The sequence below is a fragment of the Ovis aries genome, chromosome 8 (genome assembly GCF_016772045.2).
Source record: "Ovis aries strain OAR_USU_Benz2616 breed Rambouillet chromosome 8, ARS-UI_Ramb_v3.0, whole genome shotgun sequence".
NCBI lineage: Eukaryota > Metazoa > Chordata > Mammalia > Artiodactyla > Bovidae > Ovis > Ovis aries.
The window spans coordinates 32,266,539-32,287,127 of record NC_056061.1 but is presented as its reverse complement, the minus strand read 5'-3'; the positions used below and the strand labels follow the sequence as shown (position 1 = coordinate 32,287,127).

At 36.1% G+C, this 20,589-nt stretch overlaps 1 protein-coding gene across 9 annotated transcripts in view; it reads left to right on the top strand.

Moving 5' to 3' along the window:
* LIN28B (lin-28 homolog B) overlaps nucleotides 1-20,589 on the top strand; it is a 136,033-nt gene that overhangs the window by 92,680 nt on the left and 22,764 nt on the right. For 4 of the 9 annotated variants that reach the window (XM_042253144.2, XM_060419169.1, XM_060419168.1 and 1 more), the window contains one exon: nucleotides 14,271-14,312. In XM_042253144.2, the coding sequence (XP_042109078.1) occupies nucleotides 14,271-14,312 (42 nt within the window). 9 annotated transcript variants of the gene reach the window in all.

Below are 20,589 nucleotides of genomic sequence, written 5' to 3'. Positions count from 1 at the left end.
TGTGGAATCTGCTGCCTCTGTGTTGCCACAACCTCTCTGGGTTTGCAAAGAGCTCATGGGATCTGAGTCGGACATGATTAAGCCACTGAGCATGCACATGCTCTGGGTTTGCAAACAAGTGATGGTGTCAGGCTGGTAGTCAGCAGGACCAAATTTGGGAAGACAAGCTAGGTACAGAGCGCCACAGAGGACACACTAGGGCATGCCGGGCAGACTCTGGGCTGCTGTGTCTCACCATGATACCCTTCCAAGAACTGTGGCTTCTGCTTTATTTTTGCTTTCTTTTGTAGGATACCGAGTTCTCTTTTGGCTGACTCCAGCTACCTTTATCAATCTGGATTGCCTTTAAAAATCTCACTAGAATGTTAAATAATAAAGCAAGTTGCAGAGTGGTCCATGCAGTATTACTCAACCTGGAATCATCCAGGAAAAAGACTCTGGGAAGTATAGTTACCAGACATAACCAAACTGACATAAAATAGTCCAGCACCAACAGTGTAAACCAAGTCAGAAAATACAATATAGGGTGGGAAAAGATATTTGCAATGTGTGTAGTGTGAAAGAATTAATATCCATAATGTATAAAGGACGACAAATCAAGAAGAAGTAAAAGCCCAAATGAGCAAATACACAGCTACCTTTATCAATCTGGATTATTTTTAAAATATTGATAGTTCAAATTTAATTTAAAAATTAAATTTTAATTTTATTAAACTTCAGATTTAATCTGTTAATTTTTTCAGTTAATAATCATTTTAATTGCTTCCCTTCTCTTTATTGTGAATAGCATTGGATTATATCAAAAGACTTCATCTGTTAACATAATTCTGTAATTTTTTACTTCAAGTTATTGATAAAATGAATTACATCTACAAAGTCTGTGAAGTTGAATAACTCTTACATTCTTGGGGGCGGAGAAACCCATCTTAGTCATGACAATGCTAATGTATTCAGTTTCACAGTGTTTATTTGTCTTCATGAACTTGGGCTGTAAAATGTGTTTTCCTCATCATATTTTATAATTAAGTTTACCTTGTTTCATGTTTTAGGGAGGTTTCTGTCTATTTCTGTGTTGTGAGGGATTTTAATATACATAAGAACTAAAGTTGTTGTTTAATCACCAAGTTGTGCTTGACTCCTGTGGACTATAGCCTGCCAGTCTTCTGTCCATGGGATTTCCCAGTCAAGAATACTGGAGTGGGTTACCATTTCCTTCTTCAGGGGAACTTCCCTACCCAGGGATCAAACCCAGGCCTCCTGTGTTGGCAGGTGGATTCTTTACCACTGAGTGATCAGGGAAGCCCCAAGAACTAAAGTACTGGTCTCCAAATTGGAAAATCTACACTCTAATAGATAGACAAGGTAATAGATTCATTTTCTTCATACATGAAACAAATATTTCTTGATACTATTTTATTTATATTTTGTTTTATTATGTATAGTAGCACACGTCCACTTAGGGCTCCCCTCATGGCGTGGCTGGTAAAGAATCCGCCTGCAGTGCAGGAGACCTGGGTTCGATCCCTGGGTTGGGAAGATCCCCCGGAGAAGGGAAAGGCTACCCACTACAGTATTCTGGCCTGGAGAATCCCATGGATTGTATAGTCCATGGGGTTGCAAAGAGTTGGACACAACTGAGCGACTTTCACATGCATCTACTTTATGAATACAAACAAATATATGTATATTGGGATGGATATTCAAAAATATTTTACTGATAAGTGTGTGTGATCAAAATGACTTGGAACCCGCAGCTTAGAAGGTTATAGAATGGAGCTACAAAACATCTAAGCCCCTCATTTGCCTTTTATAGTTTAAAATTTTTAATTTTCAGAGTCTTTTTTATTAGGTTTTTATGCTTTCTATAGGTCAAATTTAGTATATTTTGCTGGGGAATTATTTATTTCCTTTATATTTTCTCATGTGCTCAATCCCATCCGACTTTTGGTGCCCCCATAGAGTGTAGCTCACCAGGCTCCTCTGCCCATGGAATTTTCCAGGCAAGAATACTGGAGTGGTGTGCCATTTCTTCCTACAGGGGATCTTTCTGACCAGTGATTGAACTCGACTTTTGCATCTCCTACATTGGCAGATGGACTTTTTACCACTAGTGCCAGCAGTATATATAGCCGTAAAGTTGCAATGAGAGTCACTTAATTCTTTTAGTCTCTTCCATTTATGCAGTTGGATTTTAATACTCTCTAGGATTTTGCATTTTTATTTTCTCTCTTCCTGTTCAGGCTTCTTGAGGGTTACCTTTTCAAAGAATTAGCTTTTCTCTTGTTTATAGCTTCTGCTGCTTTTGTTGGTTTTCTCTACTTCTTTACTTTCAGATCTTACAGTAAAGTCTTCAGCTTTTGCTAATTTTATTGTATTTTTCTATTTTCTGAAGTTGAGTATTTAACTTATTTTTAGTCATCATTTTTGTTAACCATAAAGATTTCAGTTAAGTATTCCTTTAAGAAAAGCTTTACTGTGTTGCATAGTTTTGGGTGTGAATTTCTAATTATTCTCTAGATAACTTAAAATTTTCATTTTAGTATTCATTTTGCTTTCTGGTAGTTTATAGGGTAAAGAATCTTCCTGCAATGCAGGAGACTCTGGCTTAATCCCTGGATCAAGAAGATCCTCTGGGGAAGGGAATGGCTGCCCACTCAGGCATTCTGGCCTAGAGAATTCCATGGAGAGAGAAACCTGGTGAGCTACAGTCTGTGGGGTCGCAAAGCATCAGACTTGCCTGAGTAACTAACACTTTCATTTTTGCTTCAAGGGTTATTTCATTTTTTTTTTCCATCTGGCTGGAGATATGTTGGTTACTACTCCTTCTGGTGTGAATAATATGAACCAGGAAGGCAGTGGTCGCTGTACCAACATTACATGGAAATGTTAGAAATGCAGATTCTCAGGCCTCATCAAGATTTACCTCAGGATGTGGACCTCAGCAGTCTGTCTTTTATTTTTTAACAAACCCTCCAGGTAATTTTGATGTGCTCTGAAGTTTGCAAACCACTGGTTCCTCCTTAAGGAGGAAAAGAGGAAAGGTATTAACACAGAATTTTATAATTCCAAGAATTAGAATAGCTTTAGATATATCTGAATTGAAGTGCTCAATCCACATGCCAGGAGGGACAGAATTAACAGCAGTTCTAGCAGAAGCCCAGGATTGAGTCTGTGGTTAACCTGTAGTGCGGGACTCTAGTTTGTTAGACAGAAGTCATTTGCCTACCCTTGAGCTGAGGAGCGAGGTGAGCCCTATCCAAATCATAAGGATTTAAAGTAGAGGAAAGAGAAGTCTCCCAAAGAAACCAAAGTGCTGTTATGAAAAGAAATGTTGGATGAGTTAGGCAAAAGCAATTGATATCCATAAAACAGTGCTATCCAGAGAAGCAGGCCTGCAAACTGTTTGCTTCCGTTCTTGAACACTAGGAACTTGTGCTGTAATGTAGAACATCGTACTTCCTTCACTGATAAAGTCATAGTACAAAAACAGGGTTGCCTGTGCTAAATATCCATTCTTTTATGTGTTCAGGAATTTTCTACTGTAATTTGTTCACATATTTCTTTTCTTGTTTCCTTTTTCTCTTTTTAGAGCCCTTTTATTCAACCATTAGTTCCAAAACTGGCCTTTAATGTTTCTTCTTTCCTTAGCATTTCCATCTCCTATCTTACTTTTTGTTGTAAGATTGTCCCTCTTGAACTTTCAGAATATTGAGTTCTCAGGTGTTACTTGCTCCCTTTGCTGTACTTTCTATTTAAATTTAAAGTTTAAAGTCATGCTTTTAGTTCCAGACAGACTTTCCCCACCCTGTTCTAAACTAGCGGTTTAGGGTAAAATTTTCTTCAGAGAAATTTCAGTGGGCGTGTTTTCTAAAGGTATGTGTTTCTTCGTCAGATTACATTGTCCGTATGTTTTTCTCCCAACTGTTTATTTCTCAGGTCATGGTTTTCCTTCCCTCAACAAGAATACAGCGCTGCCTTTTAGCATTCCTTATGTAGAGGCAAATCTCTAAGCTGTGCAAGGTATAGTTTCTGCTGTTCTGAGCTGTCCGTAGACTGAAAAGATGACCCTTCTGCTAAGGGAGATAGGGAGATGAGGGGATGGAGGGCAGAGAAGAGAAGCTTTATCTTCCTCTGCTTACTGAGGAATATATTTAATTTACCAAAAGAACAAAACACGAAAACACTTAGCAACAAATATTAATGAGAAATATGTAGGACCTAAATAGAGAAAATGAATGCTTTGTTAGCGTAAAAGAAAAGTAAACACGTCTAAAATCTATCCTGGATTCTGTTATCATTGTGTATGTGTTTGGGTACTATTAAAAGTGACAGTTTTTCCTTCTTTTATTTTTATCATCTTTTTTTTCTAAATAGGATTGATTTTGTTTAATAATTTTTCAAAGTATTTATGGTTTCCCATGTATGAAATGTTTTCACCTACAAATAATTCTGTTTCATCTCTGATAATTTTTGGCGTATCTAATTTTACTGCTGTTTCATTTGTTGAGTTCCTGTGTTTTGTTTCTGTCTTTGTTTCTTATATGTCAGATAAATACTGATTTACATTTTTTTTCTGGTTTATTTCTTTTAAATCCATCTAAAATCTGTTTTTAAAGTTTACCTAAAATAAAGCTTCATTCTAAATTTCCCCATACTTAGCATCTCTTGTTTGAACTCTTTCTACTAATTTATGAAGTTTCTTTTGTTATATAATTATTTCTTCTATTATTATTTCTAATGTGCATGTTTCGAGACTCTAATTTTGTATTGTTTATCTTGATTTTTCTTCAGCCAGTTGTCTTTATTTCTCTATTTTTAATACCTTTTAATACCTAGAAAACAAATCTCCCTTTATTACTCTTCTAAAATATTCTTGTAGCTCTTGGATGAACTTTAAATCCCTTTGTCCGGTCTTCCTGTCACTACCAAGAGAATCCCACTGGTATTTTGATAGGAATTCAAGTCATTTTACTCATTCCTGAGGTATAGGAATCCCAACTTTACAATTGATAAATCTGAGGAACAATACTATAAATAGAAATTTAAATTTTTATAATAGAGTCATAAGTCTGATCATAGCTGTAAACTATTACTTTATATACTTGATCTTTTTTTCATGCTCTAAAAATTGTATTAATACAGTTATTGGATATTACTTAATTGCAACAGTTTAATATCTTTATATTTGTTAAAAATAATTTACCCTTATGTAATAAGTAAATTGGAGAAAGTGATGGCCCCCCGCCCAGTACTATTGCCTGGAAAATCCCATTGGCGGAGGAGCCTGGTAGGCTGCAGTCCATGGGGTCGCTAAGAGTCGGACATGACTGAGCAACTTCACTTTCACTTTTCACTTTCATGCATTGGAGAAGGAAATGGCAACCCACTCTAGTATTCTTGCCTGGAGAATCCCAGGGATGAGGGAACCTGGTGGGCTGCCATCTATGGGGTCGCACAGAGTCGGACACGACTGAAGCGACTTAGCAGCAGCAGCAGCAATAAGTAAATTTGGATCTCTGGTGTATTTGGAAGATGTTGTTAAAGACAGAAGAGAGGGGACTTCCTGGTGGTCCCGTGGCTAAGACTCCGTACTCCCAATGCAGAGGGCCTGGCTTTGATCCCTAATCAGGGAACTAGATCCCATATGCCGCAAAAAAGAAGCTTGCGTGCTGCAATGAAGATATAAAATCCCATGTGCCACAACACAGCCAAATGAATAAATAGATTTTTTTAAATAAAGGGAACAATAATTCTATAGGTACATGTTTATGTATAGCAGTTAAACTGTTAAAAGTAGAAACAGGAAAAGCAGATAAATAATCCCATCACAGACTGAAAATTATGGGAGTAACTGAAGGCTTCGTTTGTTTCTTTGTCTATTCTAGGTATATCTTATATAGGTAGATCTGTTTAATTAAATACTGAGTGATCCTTTACCCGGTCATTTAAAATTATATTTTCTTAAGAAATTGAAAAGCTATCACGTCTGCAGACACTTGTGTGCTCAGTCATGTACAACTGTTTATGGCCCGGTGGATTGTAGCCTGCCAGGCTCCTCTGCCCGTGGAATTTTCCAGGCAGGAATACTGGACTGGGTTGCCATTTCCTTTTCCAGGGGATCTTCCCAACCCAGGGGCAAACACTTGAGCCATGCTTTTAAAAAATCACTCAGTTTTTGGCTCAGGAAGGAAGTCTGATGTCTTGTTGTGCATGGCAGGCTCCTTTTCAAAGTCCGGTTGGTTGTATGCTAAGCAAAAACCTGGCCAGAACTCAGATCTGTAAACTTTACCATATGCCTCCAAATGGTCAGTATACAATGTCCTTGCTGTCTAATACTGCTGTTTAAAAAATCTGAAGCTCCCATATTCTTTCATTCATGAACTGTTTTCCTTCTATTTGGCATTTTTTATAGGTATAATTTTGATCAATACTAAGTGGATTTTAATGTTTTAAAATCACTGTTTTTATATTATTGGGTCAATTATAGGCCTCATTAATTTTGAAAAAATTGTTTCTTAAATCAGATATAGATTACCAAAATATCTGAGAAATGCTGATTTAGCCACTTTGTTTTATTAGGAAATTCAATACATGGTATAAAATGTAAGACTGTGTTTTACAAATGATGTAAAAGGTATGTAGGACTCATGTAGGCTAAGTAGGTATATCTAAATGAGAAAAAAAGCACTTATAATGGGAAGTTGTTAAGAGAGTCTTCTTTTTTTTTTTTTTTTTTAGTCTTTTTATTGATTGATTGATTGATTGATTGATTGGAGGCTATGGCACCCCACTCCAGTACTCTTGCCTGGAAAATCCCATGGACAGAGGACCCTGGTAGGCTGCAGTCCATGGGGTCGCTGAGGGTTGGACATGACTGAACGACTTCACTTTCTCTTTTCACTTTCATGCATTGGAGAAGGAAATGGCAACCCACTCCAGTGTTCTTGCCTGGAGAATCCCAGGGACCGGGGAGCCAGGTGGGCTGCCATCTATGGGGTCACACAGAGTCGGACACGACTGAAGTGACTTAGCATAGCATAGCATTGGAGGCTAATTACTTTATAATATTTTATTGGTTTTGCCGTACATTTACATGAAATCTGCCACAGGTGTACATGTGTTCCCCATCCTGAACCCCCCTTCCACCTCCCTCCCAAGAGAGTAAATCTTAAAAGTTCTCATCACAGGAAAAATATTTTGTAACTCTGTAATGGATATTTTTGTGGTTGTCATTTCACAATATATAAAATGTTGAACCATTATGTTATACTGCTGAAACTACTGTAATGTTGTATATCAGTTATAACTCAATTTTTAAGAAACAGATAATCAGGGGACACCTAGTTGTAATTGAATTATTAAAGAATATTTTGTTCTAGCTTTGTGTTCAGTTCTCTCAAAGGACTTTTTTAAAAAGATTCAGAGAAGCCTATGTCATAGATCAAAAGGCCATGAGACCTACAATCTGAGTTACTTTGACATATAAAATCCATGAGAATAGGGTATGATGTTCCTTATTTCTTATTGTATATGTAGTATGATATATAACTAGGCTTCCCTTGTGGCTCAGATATCTAGTGTGGTATATAATTAGTGATTGGTAAATATTTCCAATGTCTGTGTGTGGGTATTTGTCTACATATGTATATATTCATATTTGCCTAAATATATGGTTATTTTATAACCTGATAATTTTTAGTCATTAATCTATTTTCCATTGTTACACATTTTCATCTTAACTGAAACCCATACCATATTCAAATTTCTTCTAAATAACTGCAAAATGTCCTCTTCAGGTGGTTCACATAACTAGTATCTAAAGTGGTGAATTTGTGAATTTCTCCCTCTATATTTGTCCATTTTTGTATGTATGCATAGAAGCATTTATAAATTGAACTATTTTTCATTATGTAGCATACTCCTCTATTCCTAAGAATATATTTTTGCCTCAATGTATATTTTTACTGTAAATATCAATAAAATCAGCTTTCTTTTGGTTAATATTTGTCTAATGTTCTAGTCTGCTAAAACTGCCGTTACCAAATACACAGATGGGTGGTTCAAATAACAATTTATTTCTCACAGTTTTAGAGGCTAAAAGTCTAAGATCAAGGTGTAAAAGATCAAGGCAGGTTTGGTTTCTCCCAAGGTCTCTGTCCTTGGCTTGCAGATGGTGCCTTTTCACTATGTCCTCACATCTTGGTGTTTCTTCCTCTTCTTATAAGGGTACTAGTCATTTTGTATTACAATCTCACCCTTAAGACTTTATTTAACCTTGATTACCATATATGTGTGTGTGTGTAATTTTATTTATTTATTATTTTTATTTTTGACTCTGCTGGGCCGTCAATGATGTGTGCTTTTTTCTCTAGTTGCAACAAGCAGGGGCTACTTTCTAATGTTGCGGTGCATGGGCACCTCATTCTGGTGGCTTCTCCTGTTGCAGAGCATGGGCTCCTGGAAACACAGGCTTCAGTAGTTGTGGCACATGGGCTTAGTAGTTGGCGCTCACAGGCTCTAGAGCACAGGTGCATGGGCTTGGCTGCCCTATGGCATGTGGGGATCCTCCCAGACCAGGCATGGAACCCGTGTCTCCTTCATTGGCAGGTGAATTCTTTACCACTGAGCCATCTGGGAAGCCCCTTGGAGTGGATCAGTTCAGTTCAGTTCAGTCACTCACTCATGTCCGGCTCTTTGCAACCCGATGGACTGCAGCACGCCAGGCCTCCCTGTCCATCACCAACTCCCAGAGTTTACTCAAACTCATGTCCAGTGAGTCTGTGATGCCATCCAACCATCTCATCCTCCATTGTCCCTTCTCCTGCCTTCAGTCTTTCCCAGCATCAGGCTTTTCCATAGCCTTGACTAGATGGACCTTTGTTGACAAAGTAATAGCTTTGCTTTTTAATATGCTATCTAGGTTGGTCATAACTTTTCTTACAAGGAGCAGGCATCTTTTAATTTCATTGCTGCAGTCACTATCTGCAGTTGAAAGGGATATATAAGATATAATTTCTTCCATCTCTTTTTTTTCAATCTATTTATATTGTTTTATATGTTCCTTATAAACATATATCTGATTTTTATATTTTTAAATCTAGTCTAACAATCAGTATTTAAACTTGTACATATAGTCTGTACACATTTAATGCTGTTATTGATATATTTTTACTACAGGTTTTGTGCTGTCTATTCACTCTGGATTTTTTTTTTTTATGTTGTTTTCCTTTCTCCTTTCCTTGATTGAAGTTTCAATCATTTACTCTTTGTTTATTTCACCTTTCCCCCTCAGTTGTATAGAAGTTATATAATTTATTTCTAGTCTTTTATGATTCCCTTGAGATTCTCCCAGGCTTAACATAAGTTATCAAAGTCTAAAGTTCGTCTGCAGCTTAACTAAGGCTGATGTTCATCAGTAATGCACTGGTATAGTCGTCATACTGATTATTTTATTGATCATTCTGATTAGCTAGTATCCATGATGTAATAATTGTTAAATATTTTTAGTATTATTTCTGCTTTTGATTCCTTTCCATCAAACAGTAATACTAGAGTAAAGCCTAGGAAACTCCTCCAAACCTTTATGTTATGTTTCAATTTTTATTTTTTGACCTTATAAATAATTATTATCATAATTTGTATATTAGTCATTGTTACATGCTTAATGAATTGTATACTCATTTTTTTTTTTACATCTCTGACTTTCCTTCTGGGATAATTTTTCTCAATATATATCTTTTGGAATTTTCCATAAGTACACCTGTTTGTAGTAAACTCTATTTTTTTTATCTCAGTATATCTTTATTTTACTCTGATTCCTAAAAACTAGTTTCACAGGGTATGCATTTCTAACTAACGGATATTTTCTGTCAGCATTTTAAAGATATTATGATAGTGATTCTTGGTTTCCATTAATGTAGTTAAGATATCTGCCATCATTCTAGTTGCTGTTTCTTTGCAGATGATTTTTTTATGTCTAGCTGCTGGTGAAATCTTTTTGTTCTAGGTTTTCACTGTTTCAGTATTCATGTATTCATGTATATTATGTATACATGTAGATTCATTTCTCTTTGTCTTGCTTAGTATGAGTAATAGTCCCTTATGTATATATTCCAAGTTTTTCATCCCTTCTGGAAAATATTCAACCATTATATCTTCAAATATTGCTTTCCGTTATTTTCTCTATGCTCTCTCTTTATTACACGTTTATGATGTACTTTAGACATTCTTACTCTATTCTCAATATCTCTTAAACTCTCTTTAAAATTTTAAATCGTACCTGTCTATGCTGTATTCCATGCAATTTCTTCATATTTATTTTCCAGTGTACTAATCTAACCTTTAGCTGTGTCTAAGTGCTGTTTTATAACTCCACTAAGTTTGAAATGTCAGCAGTATTGGTTTGGTATCTAACAGTTCCATTGAACTGTACATTTTCATATATACCTGGTTATTTTTGCTGGTCTCTTGTTGATTGTTCATTTTTATAACTCCATCTTTTATTTCTTTATAAACTTTGTCTCTAGCTATTTAATAAGCTGTTCTTTACGATTTAATTATTTTAGAAATCTAACTTGGTGGTTTGTTGTTTCTACTGACCCTTACCTCATGGTGATTTATTTCCTGGTGTCTCATCATCTTTGATTATAAGTTCATACGTGTTTGATTATAATCTATGGAAATAGTACAGAAGAAAAGTTATGACCAACCTAGATAGCATATTTAAAAGCAGAGACATTACTTTGCCAACAAAGGTCCGTCTAGTCAAGGCTATGGGTTTTCCAGTGGTCATGTATGGATGTGAGAGTTGGACTGTGAAGAAAGCTGAGCACTGAAGAATTGATGCTTTTGAACTGTGGTGTTGGAGAAGACTCTTGGAGTGTTGAGAGTCCCTTAGACTGCAAGGAGATCCAACCAGTCCATTCTAAAGATCAGTCCTGGGTGTTCTTTGGAAGGAATGATGCTAAAGCTGGAACTCCAGTACTTTGGCCACCTTATGTGAAGAGTTGACTCATTGGAAAAGACCCTGTTGCTGGGAGGATTTGAGGGCAGGAGGAGAAGGGGACGACAGAGGATGTGATGGCTGGATGGCATCACCGACTCGATGGACGTGAGTCTGAGTGAACCCCAGGAGTTGGTGATGGACAGGGAGGCCTGGCGTGCTGTGATTCATGGGGTCACAAAGAGTCAGAAACAACTGAGCGACTGAACTGAACTGAAAGTGAGAAAACTTTCCTCTAGAAGGAATTGTGTTTGCTTCTGCCTGGAACTATGGCTTTCCATAGCCTTGATTGTTATAACTAACTTCAAAGATCTTTGCCTTGGTATAGAAGAGGTGGTGCAGGGCCTATGACTCAGTCTCGTCACCTATTACAGCACTAATATTATTCATCCTTAGGGAAGCCCTGCCTTTCCAGCTTGCTTATAACTCACTGCTCCTTGCTCTAACTTTACTTTTTTTATTTGGGGAGGTTGTTACCTTTATTTTCTGCAAGCCTGATATATGTATTTTTTTTTAATCTGCAATGTTTAGAGAACCTGGTTGGTCATGTTGCTGGAAGCAGAAATCCTTAATGTTCTCTTCAGCTGTTTCTGATCTACTTTTAAAAACATCCATTTACTTTTTAGTTCCAATTACATTTTAAAAAATTTCTAGGTATCCTGTTTATTTTTTTGATCTCTTTGCCTTTTGCTCACGATCATATTTTCAGTCATTTGTTATTTCTCTAGATTAGAGGTTCTTTATGAGCACAGTTCTGTTACACAGATGTTTGGAAATTTGTGGGGGAGATGTGGTTACTCTCCCTACAAATGGTAGTCAGTGATGGGAAAGGGGTTTTTTATTATCTCCTCCACTTTGGTCAGTAGTGGGAAGGGGTGGTTTAACTATTTAGGAATGTCAGATAATTTCAGTGTGTGAGACAGTCTCAGGGGACCCACACATTGTCCTACCTCCATTTTAGTAATGTCTTCTTGATAAAGAGTTTCTTTGTGTCATTGATTTAACTTCAGTTTTTGTTGAAACTCAACTGGCTGCACAAAGGTAGCATGTTTATGGATTCTTTTCTTTTATACTAACCAGTGCAAGTATCACCCTGTCTTGTTTATTGTATGAGAGTTGGGGCTGATTTTGCCCTGGCAGGGACATTTGGCAATGCCTGGAGACATGTTTGGTTGTTACAGTTGAGGAGCCGAGTTGCTCCTGGCATCTAGTGCTTAGAGGCTAGGGACACTGATGAGAATCTTACGGTATATAGGACAGCCCCCACAATAAGAATTTTCTGGCTTAATGTCATAGTGCTGAGATTGATGAACCTTACTGTATCTTTGGGCTTCCCAGGTGGCTCAGTGGGTAAAGAATCTGCCTGCAATGCAAGAGACCCGGGTGATGCGGATTCGGTCTTTGGGTCGGGAAAACTTTATCTTTACAGTAACGCTTGAAATCAGGTGGTATCACTCCTTCAACCTTGTTTATCTTTTTCAAAATTGCCTTGGATATTTAAAGTCATGAAGTCGCTCATTTGTGTCCGACTCTTTGTGACCACATGGACTGTAACCCACCAGGCTCCTCCATCCATGGAATTTTCTAGGCAAGAGTACTGGAGTGGGTTGCCATTTCCTTCTCCAAGTCGTCTGCATTTTATAGAAATTACAAATAAACTTGTAAACTGGAAATTTGGTTGAGATTACATTTAATCTATAGATTAGTTCAGTGAGAATTTATATGTTAACCGTTTTGAGTTTTTGGATTCATTAATCTGATGTATAACCATTTATTTAAGCTTTCTTTTATGTCTCTTAGGAATGTTTTACAGTTTTTAGTATTAAAAGCCTTCCATATCTTTTGTTAAATTTTTTCTTGAGTATTTTATGTATTTGGATGCCATTATATATGATTTCCTTAAATTTTGTTTACCGTTTGCTGCTAGTATATAACAATATGATTGACTTCTTAAGTACTGTATTTATCTATTAATTGTTATCTTTTGTAGATTCCTTAGGATTTTATGTGTTAACAGTCATATTGTCTACAATGAAGATAACCCTTTTTTCATCTTTATGCCTTTTATTTCTTTCCTTTTTCTTGGTTTTATTTTCAATTCTTTTTCTCCTTAGGAGTGATGGACATCATTACCTTCTCATTCTTTGGAGGAAAGTGTTCAGTATTTCAATATTAATTATTTTGTGATAATCCTTTGCCAGCTTGAGGAAGTTTGCTTCTGTTTCTAATTTCTGAAAAGTTTTAATCGTGAATGAATGTTGGATTTTCTCAAGTGCTTTTCTGTGAATATACTGAAATGATCAGCTGTTTTTATCTCCTTTATTAATATGACTTTTAAGTCAATTAATTGACTTTTCAATGATAGTACCAAGAGATAATGTATTTCTGGGATCAACTTCAGTTGGTCATGATACATAATCTTTTATATTGCTGGATTCTTTTTGCTAATATTTTGCTATGATTTGTGTATTCATGAAGGATATGGGTATATAATTTTATTTTCTTATAATGTATTTGTGAGGCTTTGGTATTGGGATTATTTAGATCTTATAAAAAATTTCCTTCCTTATAATGAAAAAAATCTTGTAATATTGTATAATTTATTTAAGATTTTTTCTTTAAATATTTGATAGAATTCACCAGTAAAACCACCAGACTTGTTAAAAAATGTTTTATTATTAATTCAACTTCTTTAATAGATAGAAGGTATAATAGAGAGCTCCAAGGACACAAAACCAGTGTTTTAAAATAAAAAAACTGATTTTAAAAACGTGTTTTTTTTTTTTAATCAAACCTGACAATCTGCTTTTTATTTGGGAACTGAGACTATTTGTATTTAATTATTGATATAGTTAGATGTAAGTCTACAACTTTGCTATTTGTTTGCTGTTTTCCTGTCTTTATTCATTCCCTGTCTTTTTTTTTTTTTTTTTTTGCTTTATATTGTTTAATGTGCTGTAAAATGTAAGCACTTACTAAAGGGTAATTTCATTCACTCCTATGTCACGCTTTGTGCTATTAGATCATTCATTGTCCTATTATGTCATATATTTACTTTGATAAAACTTATAAATTCCGCAATTTAGTGTTATTACTTTTGCTTTAGATTGATATTTATGTTAGAAATAAGTAAGAGTAGAAAATAGCATTTTATGTTTATGTACACACTGCCCATTTCCATTTCTCTTCATTTCTTTGTATAGATCTAAATTTTCATGTGGTAGCATTTCCCTTGAGCCTGAAGAAATTTTTTTCCTTTTTTTTTTAGCATTTCTTCTTATGGAGGTCTGCTGGCCACAAGTTCTCTCAGGTATCTTTATTTTATCCTCAATTGTGAAGGATATTTTTAAAGATTCAAAATACTCAATTGAAAGTGTATATTTTTTATCTCACTACTTTGAAGATGTTGTTTGTTATCTGGCCTCCATTAGTTCTGAAAAGGCATTAAATGTCATTCATTTCTTTGTTCCATGGTGTGAAATGTGTCCTTTTGTTCCCCTTGCCTCTATATTTGGATTTTTGGTAGTAAGTATCATGTGCTAAGGTATGTTTTCTTTGCATTTATCATGTTTGGGGTTCTCTGAGCATTTTAAATCTGTTGATCCAAGATGTTTTTCATAACATTTAGGAAATTTTTAGCCATTATTTCTACAAGTATTTTTTTCCTGCTCCATTCTCTCCTTTTTTTCTGGGATGACTTACATATATAACACTCTATTTCATATTATCTCACATGTCACAGACACTCTGTTCTTATTTTTCAGTCCTTTGTTTTATCTGAAATCCAGTTCATGTTATTTTGCAGTCTGTTTTTAAAGTCACTGATTCTTTTTCTGAAATTTCTAGTCAGTGCAATTTTTGTTTTAGCTATAGTTTTCAGTTCTAGAATTTCCAGTCAGTTTATTTTGTTTATCTTCTTGCCAAGATTCCCCATTTTTTAAAATTCAGCGTGTCTTTCTTTTCCTTTATGTTGTTGAACATATTTCTCATAGTTGTGTTGAGTGCTTTTATTTCCAACATTTGGGTCTTTTCAGCGTCTTTTGTCTGCCTTTTTTCCCCCCTGCTTCTTTATATGTCTAGTAATTTCTTTTTTTTTTTTTTTTAATGCAGAATGTTGCTGCTGATAGTTGTAGGGAGTCTGGGTTTTTAACCTTCTTTATAAGATGTTGAGTTTTCTTCTGGGAAATTGAATTACTGTTAGTTTTTTTTTTATTCTGCCAGCCTTGTTTTTATTCTAACTTAGTGTAGATCTATTTTGGTTTTGTGCTTAGTCCTAGGATGTAGCCCTTCCTCTGGGGTATGCTCCTTATTCCTAATTATTAGTTATTGGGATCTCAATTGAATGCCCAAGGTACTGGATTAGGAATCCAGTGTGGTCTTACTACTTTGTCTGTGTAGAACTCCTGTTATCTTACAGCACTGTGTGACCTTGGGTATCTGCTTATATTTCCACCAAATAACAGCTTCTTTCTGCTGTGCTTAGTAATCTCACTCTGTGTATGGGGGTAGGGGATGTTCTTTTGCATAGTTTTCTTCTATCCAGTAGTCTGTTCCACAATTTCAACTGCTTTGTAAACCTTTAACTCAAATCTTTAATTCTTCTGCTCATTGACATCACTGTGCTATGCCTGGATTCTGTCTCTCTGACTCTCTTAGTCCCAGGTCCGCTTGAGAAGCCGGATTACACACGGTGCTTATACTGAATGTTACCTTCCCATAAAGCATCAGGGTTTCACTGCCTGTTGTCCCATCCAGTGCCTGTAAACAGTTACCTCATATATCTTTTTCAATTGTTGTTTACTGAAGAAGAGCAAGTCTAGTGAGTCTGTCAGGGTCAGAAGCCTACTGAATCTGTATAATCTTAAGTTTTCTATAACATAGAGATTTAAAAATTGCACATAGAAATTATTTATTTGGGAGTTGCAGGTTGTTTATCAGAGCTACTGTGGTACTGTCTCCAGAAACAATTTTTCTGTAAGCTCTTGTATTATCATCTTATTTTCCAGTTCATCAGCTATTTCTTGTCACCTGTTAAAAGGCATGGTTTCCAAGGTCTTTTTATACACTTGACACTGAATTTATGAGGTAGAGTTGAAAGATGTATGTTTTCTGTTGTACTTCAGCACAGTTGTCTACCATGTATGGGGAGTGGGCTACTGCAATTATAAATAAGGTGTAGCTCATTTGAAGAGTGTTACTTTCTCATTTTTATATGTTGATTATTTTCAAACCTGCCTTGATATGTTATTTCAATTACAGTCATTCCCTTTCTCTTTGCGTATAGTATATTCACGCTTTTTTTCTAGTATTCCTCTGTACCTCTTTTCATTTTCCTTTACTTGTACAGAATGGCTTCTCTTAAGTTCAAATTCCTTTCTCATAAACAAATATCATCCACTGACAATTTTACTATGTCATCTAGTGTGGTTTTGTTACTGCATTTTTTAATGGAAATATATATTACTTTACTATTAATTACTTTTTCTCCTATATTTTATACTTTGCATATATGTATATAAATATATGGTACATAATGTGTATGTAGATTATATAAAATTTCTTTCATGAAAAGAATAGGGGCATTACAAAAATATTATAAAAAGTAGACATGGGCCTGATAAAAACCATTGCTTTAAACATATCAAAATGTATTTATCTTACAGTTTAAATCTAATCAATGCAATATCTGAGATCTTTGGGTCTGATTCTGCTGGCTGGTTCATGGTACCCTATTTTCCTTTTGTTTTTCATTATTTTTTTAACCAATCATATTTCTTGGACTTTTACCTATAGGAATTCTTTGGCTCCTGGCTTGAAAAATACATTTTTTTCCAGGAATTTTTTGTGTTTGCCTGGAGACATTTGTACCAACTGGAAACTATTTTTTAAGACATGCTCAGCTCATGCCACATCCCCACATGAGCTGCAGTCTGGGTTGTGGTTATCACTTCTCAGGGGAGATTGGTTTCTCTTCCTCCCAGCATCATGTTGGGGGTTAGGAAAGTTTCCATACCATCCCCTTCTTCAGGAAAAATTTTTCATTTATCTTTCCATTGTGGGTTTAGTTTTGAGGGGGTTCCAGCTCTTGGGACAGGATCTCCTGTGACAGCCCCAACTTCCGGGCAGATCCTGGAGTTTGTTTCCTCCCCTTCTGCTTCATCATCCCCCTTACAAGGTCAAAGCTTAAGGTTTGCAGGGTTCTGTGGATGCCTCCAGGGTGAGAGTGTTTCAATGCTCCACTTACTGCCCTGGTTTCCTGTTTTCACTTCCTTTTTGACTTCTAAGCATTCCTTATTTTCTTGCCTCATCAGTAATGCATTTCAAAAGATGTTTTAAAAATATTTTGTCCAGTATTTTTAGTTGTTTTTGGTGGTATGGTCAGAGTATTTTTATATGCTACTTTGAGGGGAATATAATTCGTTATGGGGTTTTTGGTATGGTTGATTCAAAAAAATTTATTTTTGCTAGTGTATTTAAAATCTTTTATGTCATTTTTCTTTTCTCTTTTTGTAAATTTCCTGTTTGTGTTTTCTTTTTTTTTTTTTTTCCCCTGCTTTTCTATTTGATTCTGGTGATTTTCCAAAAAAGTGTGTACAGCTTTGGAAAGGGCTTTTTCTGCACTCTTTGACAGACTTCTACTTCCTAAGATATGCATGTTTGACTCTCAGGAAGTTAAGTTTGATACTGGCACTACAGTTCAATTTTAGATCCTTAATTCTTTAGTTTTTATTGTATGTTCTTTTTTTTTTTTTCTTTGCATTGATCACTGAGGAAGGCTTTCTTATCTGTCCTTGCTATTCTTTGTTTGTTTTTTTTTTTTTTTTAGTTTTTTATTTTTTAAATTTTAAAATCTTTAATTCTTACATGCATTCCCAAACATGAACCCCCCTCCCACCTCCCTCCCCATAACATCTCGGAGGCTTTTCACTACTGCCTGATTGCTAAATCCATCAACCTATTATTTTAATACTTCATCTTATTAGCCACTTTCTCCACTACAAAACTATTTTCATTTTTAACTGGGGAAACCCTTCTTTTCTCACCTTCCTGCTGTCAACAGAAAAAAAATTGCACATAACTCAATTTTTAGGTTCTGCAGTTTTTTTCAGTCAACACTGCTACCCTTTTGACAGTTTCTTATTAGACACTTTGCTAGTTCTTCTACCTGAAAATTATAAATAGGAGTATCTCTGAAAACTTTGTCTGCAGATCTGTTCTCACTCTTTACGTTTTGCTGGTTGACCTCTGTCCTGTAGTTTAAACTACCATCTGTCCTTTCAGTGATGTCTGCCAAATCCATGACTTCAACCTTAGCACCTCCTCAAGTTTCAGAATAGCAGTACCTCCAGAATGCATGTCAGCTGACAGATAACTTTTAGTTCTTCCATTACAACTTTTTGGAAACTCCTTTTTAAAAATTACTGATTTATTTTGCTGCATTGCAGCACACGGAATCTTTCATTCTGGCACACAGGCTTAGTTACCCCCCAGCATGTAGGACCTTAGTTCCCCAGCCAGGGATTGAACCCGAATCCCCTGCCTTGAAAGGTGGATTCTTAACCACTGGACCACCAGGGAAGTCTGTGCAAACTCCTTATGTAGTGATTACTGATTCTTGTCCAAAAGACTTGGCAAAAGATGAGGAAATCGAGCTGAGTCGGTAGTTTTTGCCAGGAGATGAGGCTGCTGCCCCGGGCTATATGACAGCCTAGTAGGTGCCTCTTCCTCTGTAGTATTGTCTAGCATATATGATGGTGATGACAGTACAGAGAGTAAAGTAGGTGGGAATGCATGCCTTTGTTTCTTTCTTTCTTTTTTTGACATTAGTCTATACCTCAATCACTTTCATAATGATGCCCTTTTGGTGCTGCTGCTGCTGCTAAGTCACTTCAGTTGTGTCTGACTCCTAGCGACCCCATAGACAGCAGCCCACCAGGCTCCCCTGTCCCTGGGATTCTCCAGACAAGAACACTGGGGTAGGTTGCCATTTCCTTCTCCAGTGCATGAAAGTGAAAAGTGAAAGTGAAGTCGCTCAGTCGTGTCCGACTCCTAGCGACCCCATGGACTGCAGCCCACCAGGCCCCTCCGTCCATGGGATTTTCCAGGCAAGAGTACTGTAGTGGGTTACCATTGCCTTCCCAGCCTTTTGGTACTAAATTCTCTCTTTCCACCTTCAGATTCCAGCAGCTCATACTAGTTTTCCTTTTCACTGTTAGTTTTTTATCATGCTATTAAAAATAATACAGGGTGACTTAATGAGTTTTTATTTCACTTACAATATTTAAGATAATACTAACATGATCATTGCTGGTTTGTAATTGAGTGGAACAGGTGGGTTGATAGATGTACCTGGAATATCACTTAGAATAACCAGTCTTTGGTATGACATGATGGAAGACCAGAAATCTATCCCCAAATGGACAAGGTACTTGAGAAGACTGTTTATAGGTTTAGGAAAGTTGACCCAAGAGTAAGCTTTATGTTTCCATTTTGCTTCTAAAGGACAAAAAGTTAGTGTAGATTTTAATAATACCTTTTCCTTTTCTTTGAGGCAACCAACTAATAAGACAGTAGACACTATGAAATGCAGTGATAAATGAAGGAACTAACAGGAAAATTAATCAATATTGGAAGACATCTGGAAACAAGGGGTCAGATGGCCTTGAAGAGATGAATTGAGTTTGAGATTACAGAAAGACATCAAAGTGGAAATAATTTATGAGTGATCAGCATAAATAAAATTGCTTAAGGAAATGGATCAGTTGTTCAAAGGAGAGATGATAATAGATAAGCATACATTTAGATCTTGGTGAATCCAAGAAGATACTGAGAATAAATTAGGCAAATAATGTCAGAAAGGTAGAAAGAAAGTCATTATAACAGTATCCTAAGAGCTAGATGAAAAAAGTAGTTTCTAGAATATGCAGATAGTAAGCCAATTTGCCATACATAAAATTGCAGTATACCCAGATTGTCTTTATAATTTTCTTCATCTATAGAATTACTGATAGAATTTATTAAAATAAAGTTACTCTACATTTAATTTTTAGGTACTCCAAGATATAAATCAGAAAAATACTGAACATTTCAACAATTATCTATATACAAGAAAAAATGTTTAGCATCTGCAACAAACCAAATAAATTTGCTAAGAGCTCATCAAAGTTCAGAGTAAGAGATAGTAAAGAAAATCCCAGTGGACAAGGAACGGTAAATACAAATTAAATATAGAGCATTATCAGTTCAGTTCAGTTCAGTTGAGTCCCTCAGTCATGTCCGACTCTTTGCGGCCCCCATGCATCACAGCACGCCAGGCCTCCCTGTCCATCACCATCTCCCGGAGTTCACTCAGACTCACGTCCATCAAGTCGGTGATGCCATCCAGCCATCTCATCCTCGGTCGTCCCCTTCTCCTCCTGCCCCCAATCCCTCCCAGCATCAGAGTCTTTTCCAATGAGTCAACTCTTTGCATGAGGTGGCCAAAGTACCGGAGTTTCAGCTTTAGTATCATTCCTTCCAAAGAACACCCAGGATTATAAGATAAGCAAAATATTATTATTAGGCTATTTAGTTTGTTTTCTTCCGTA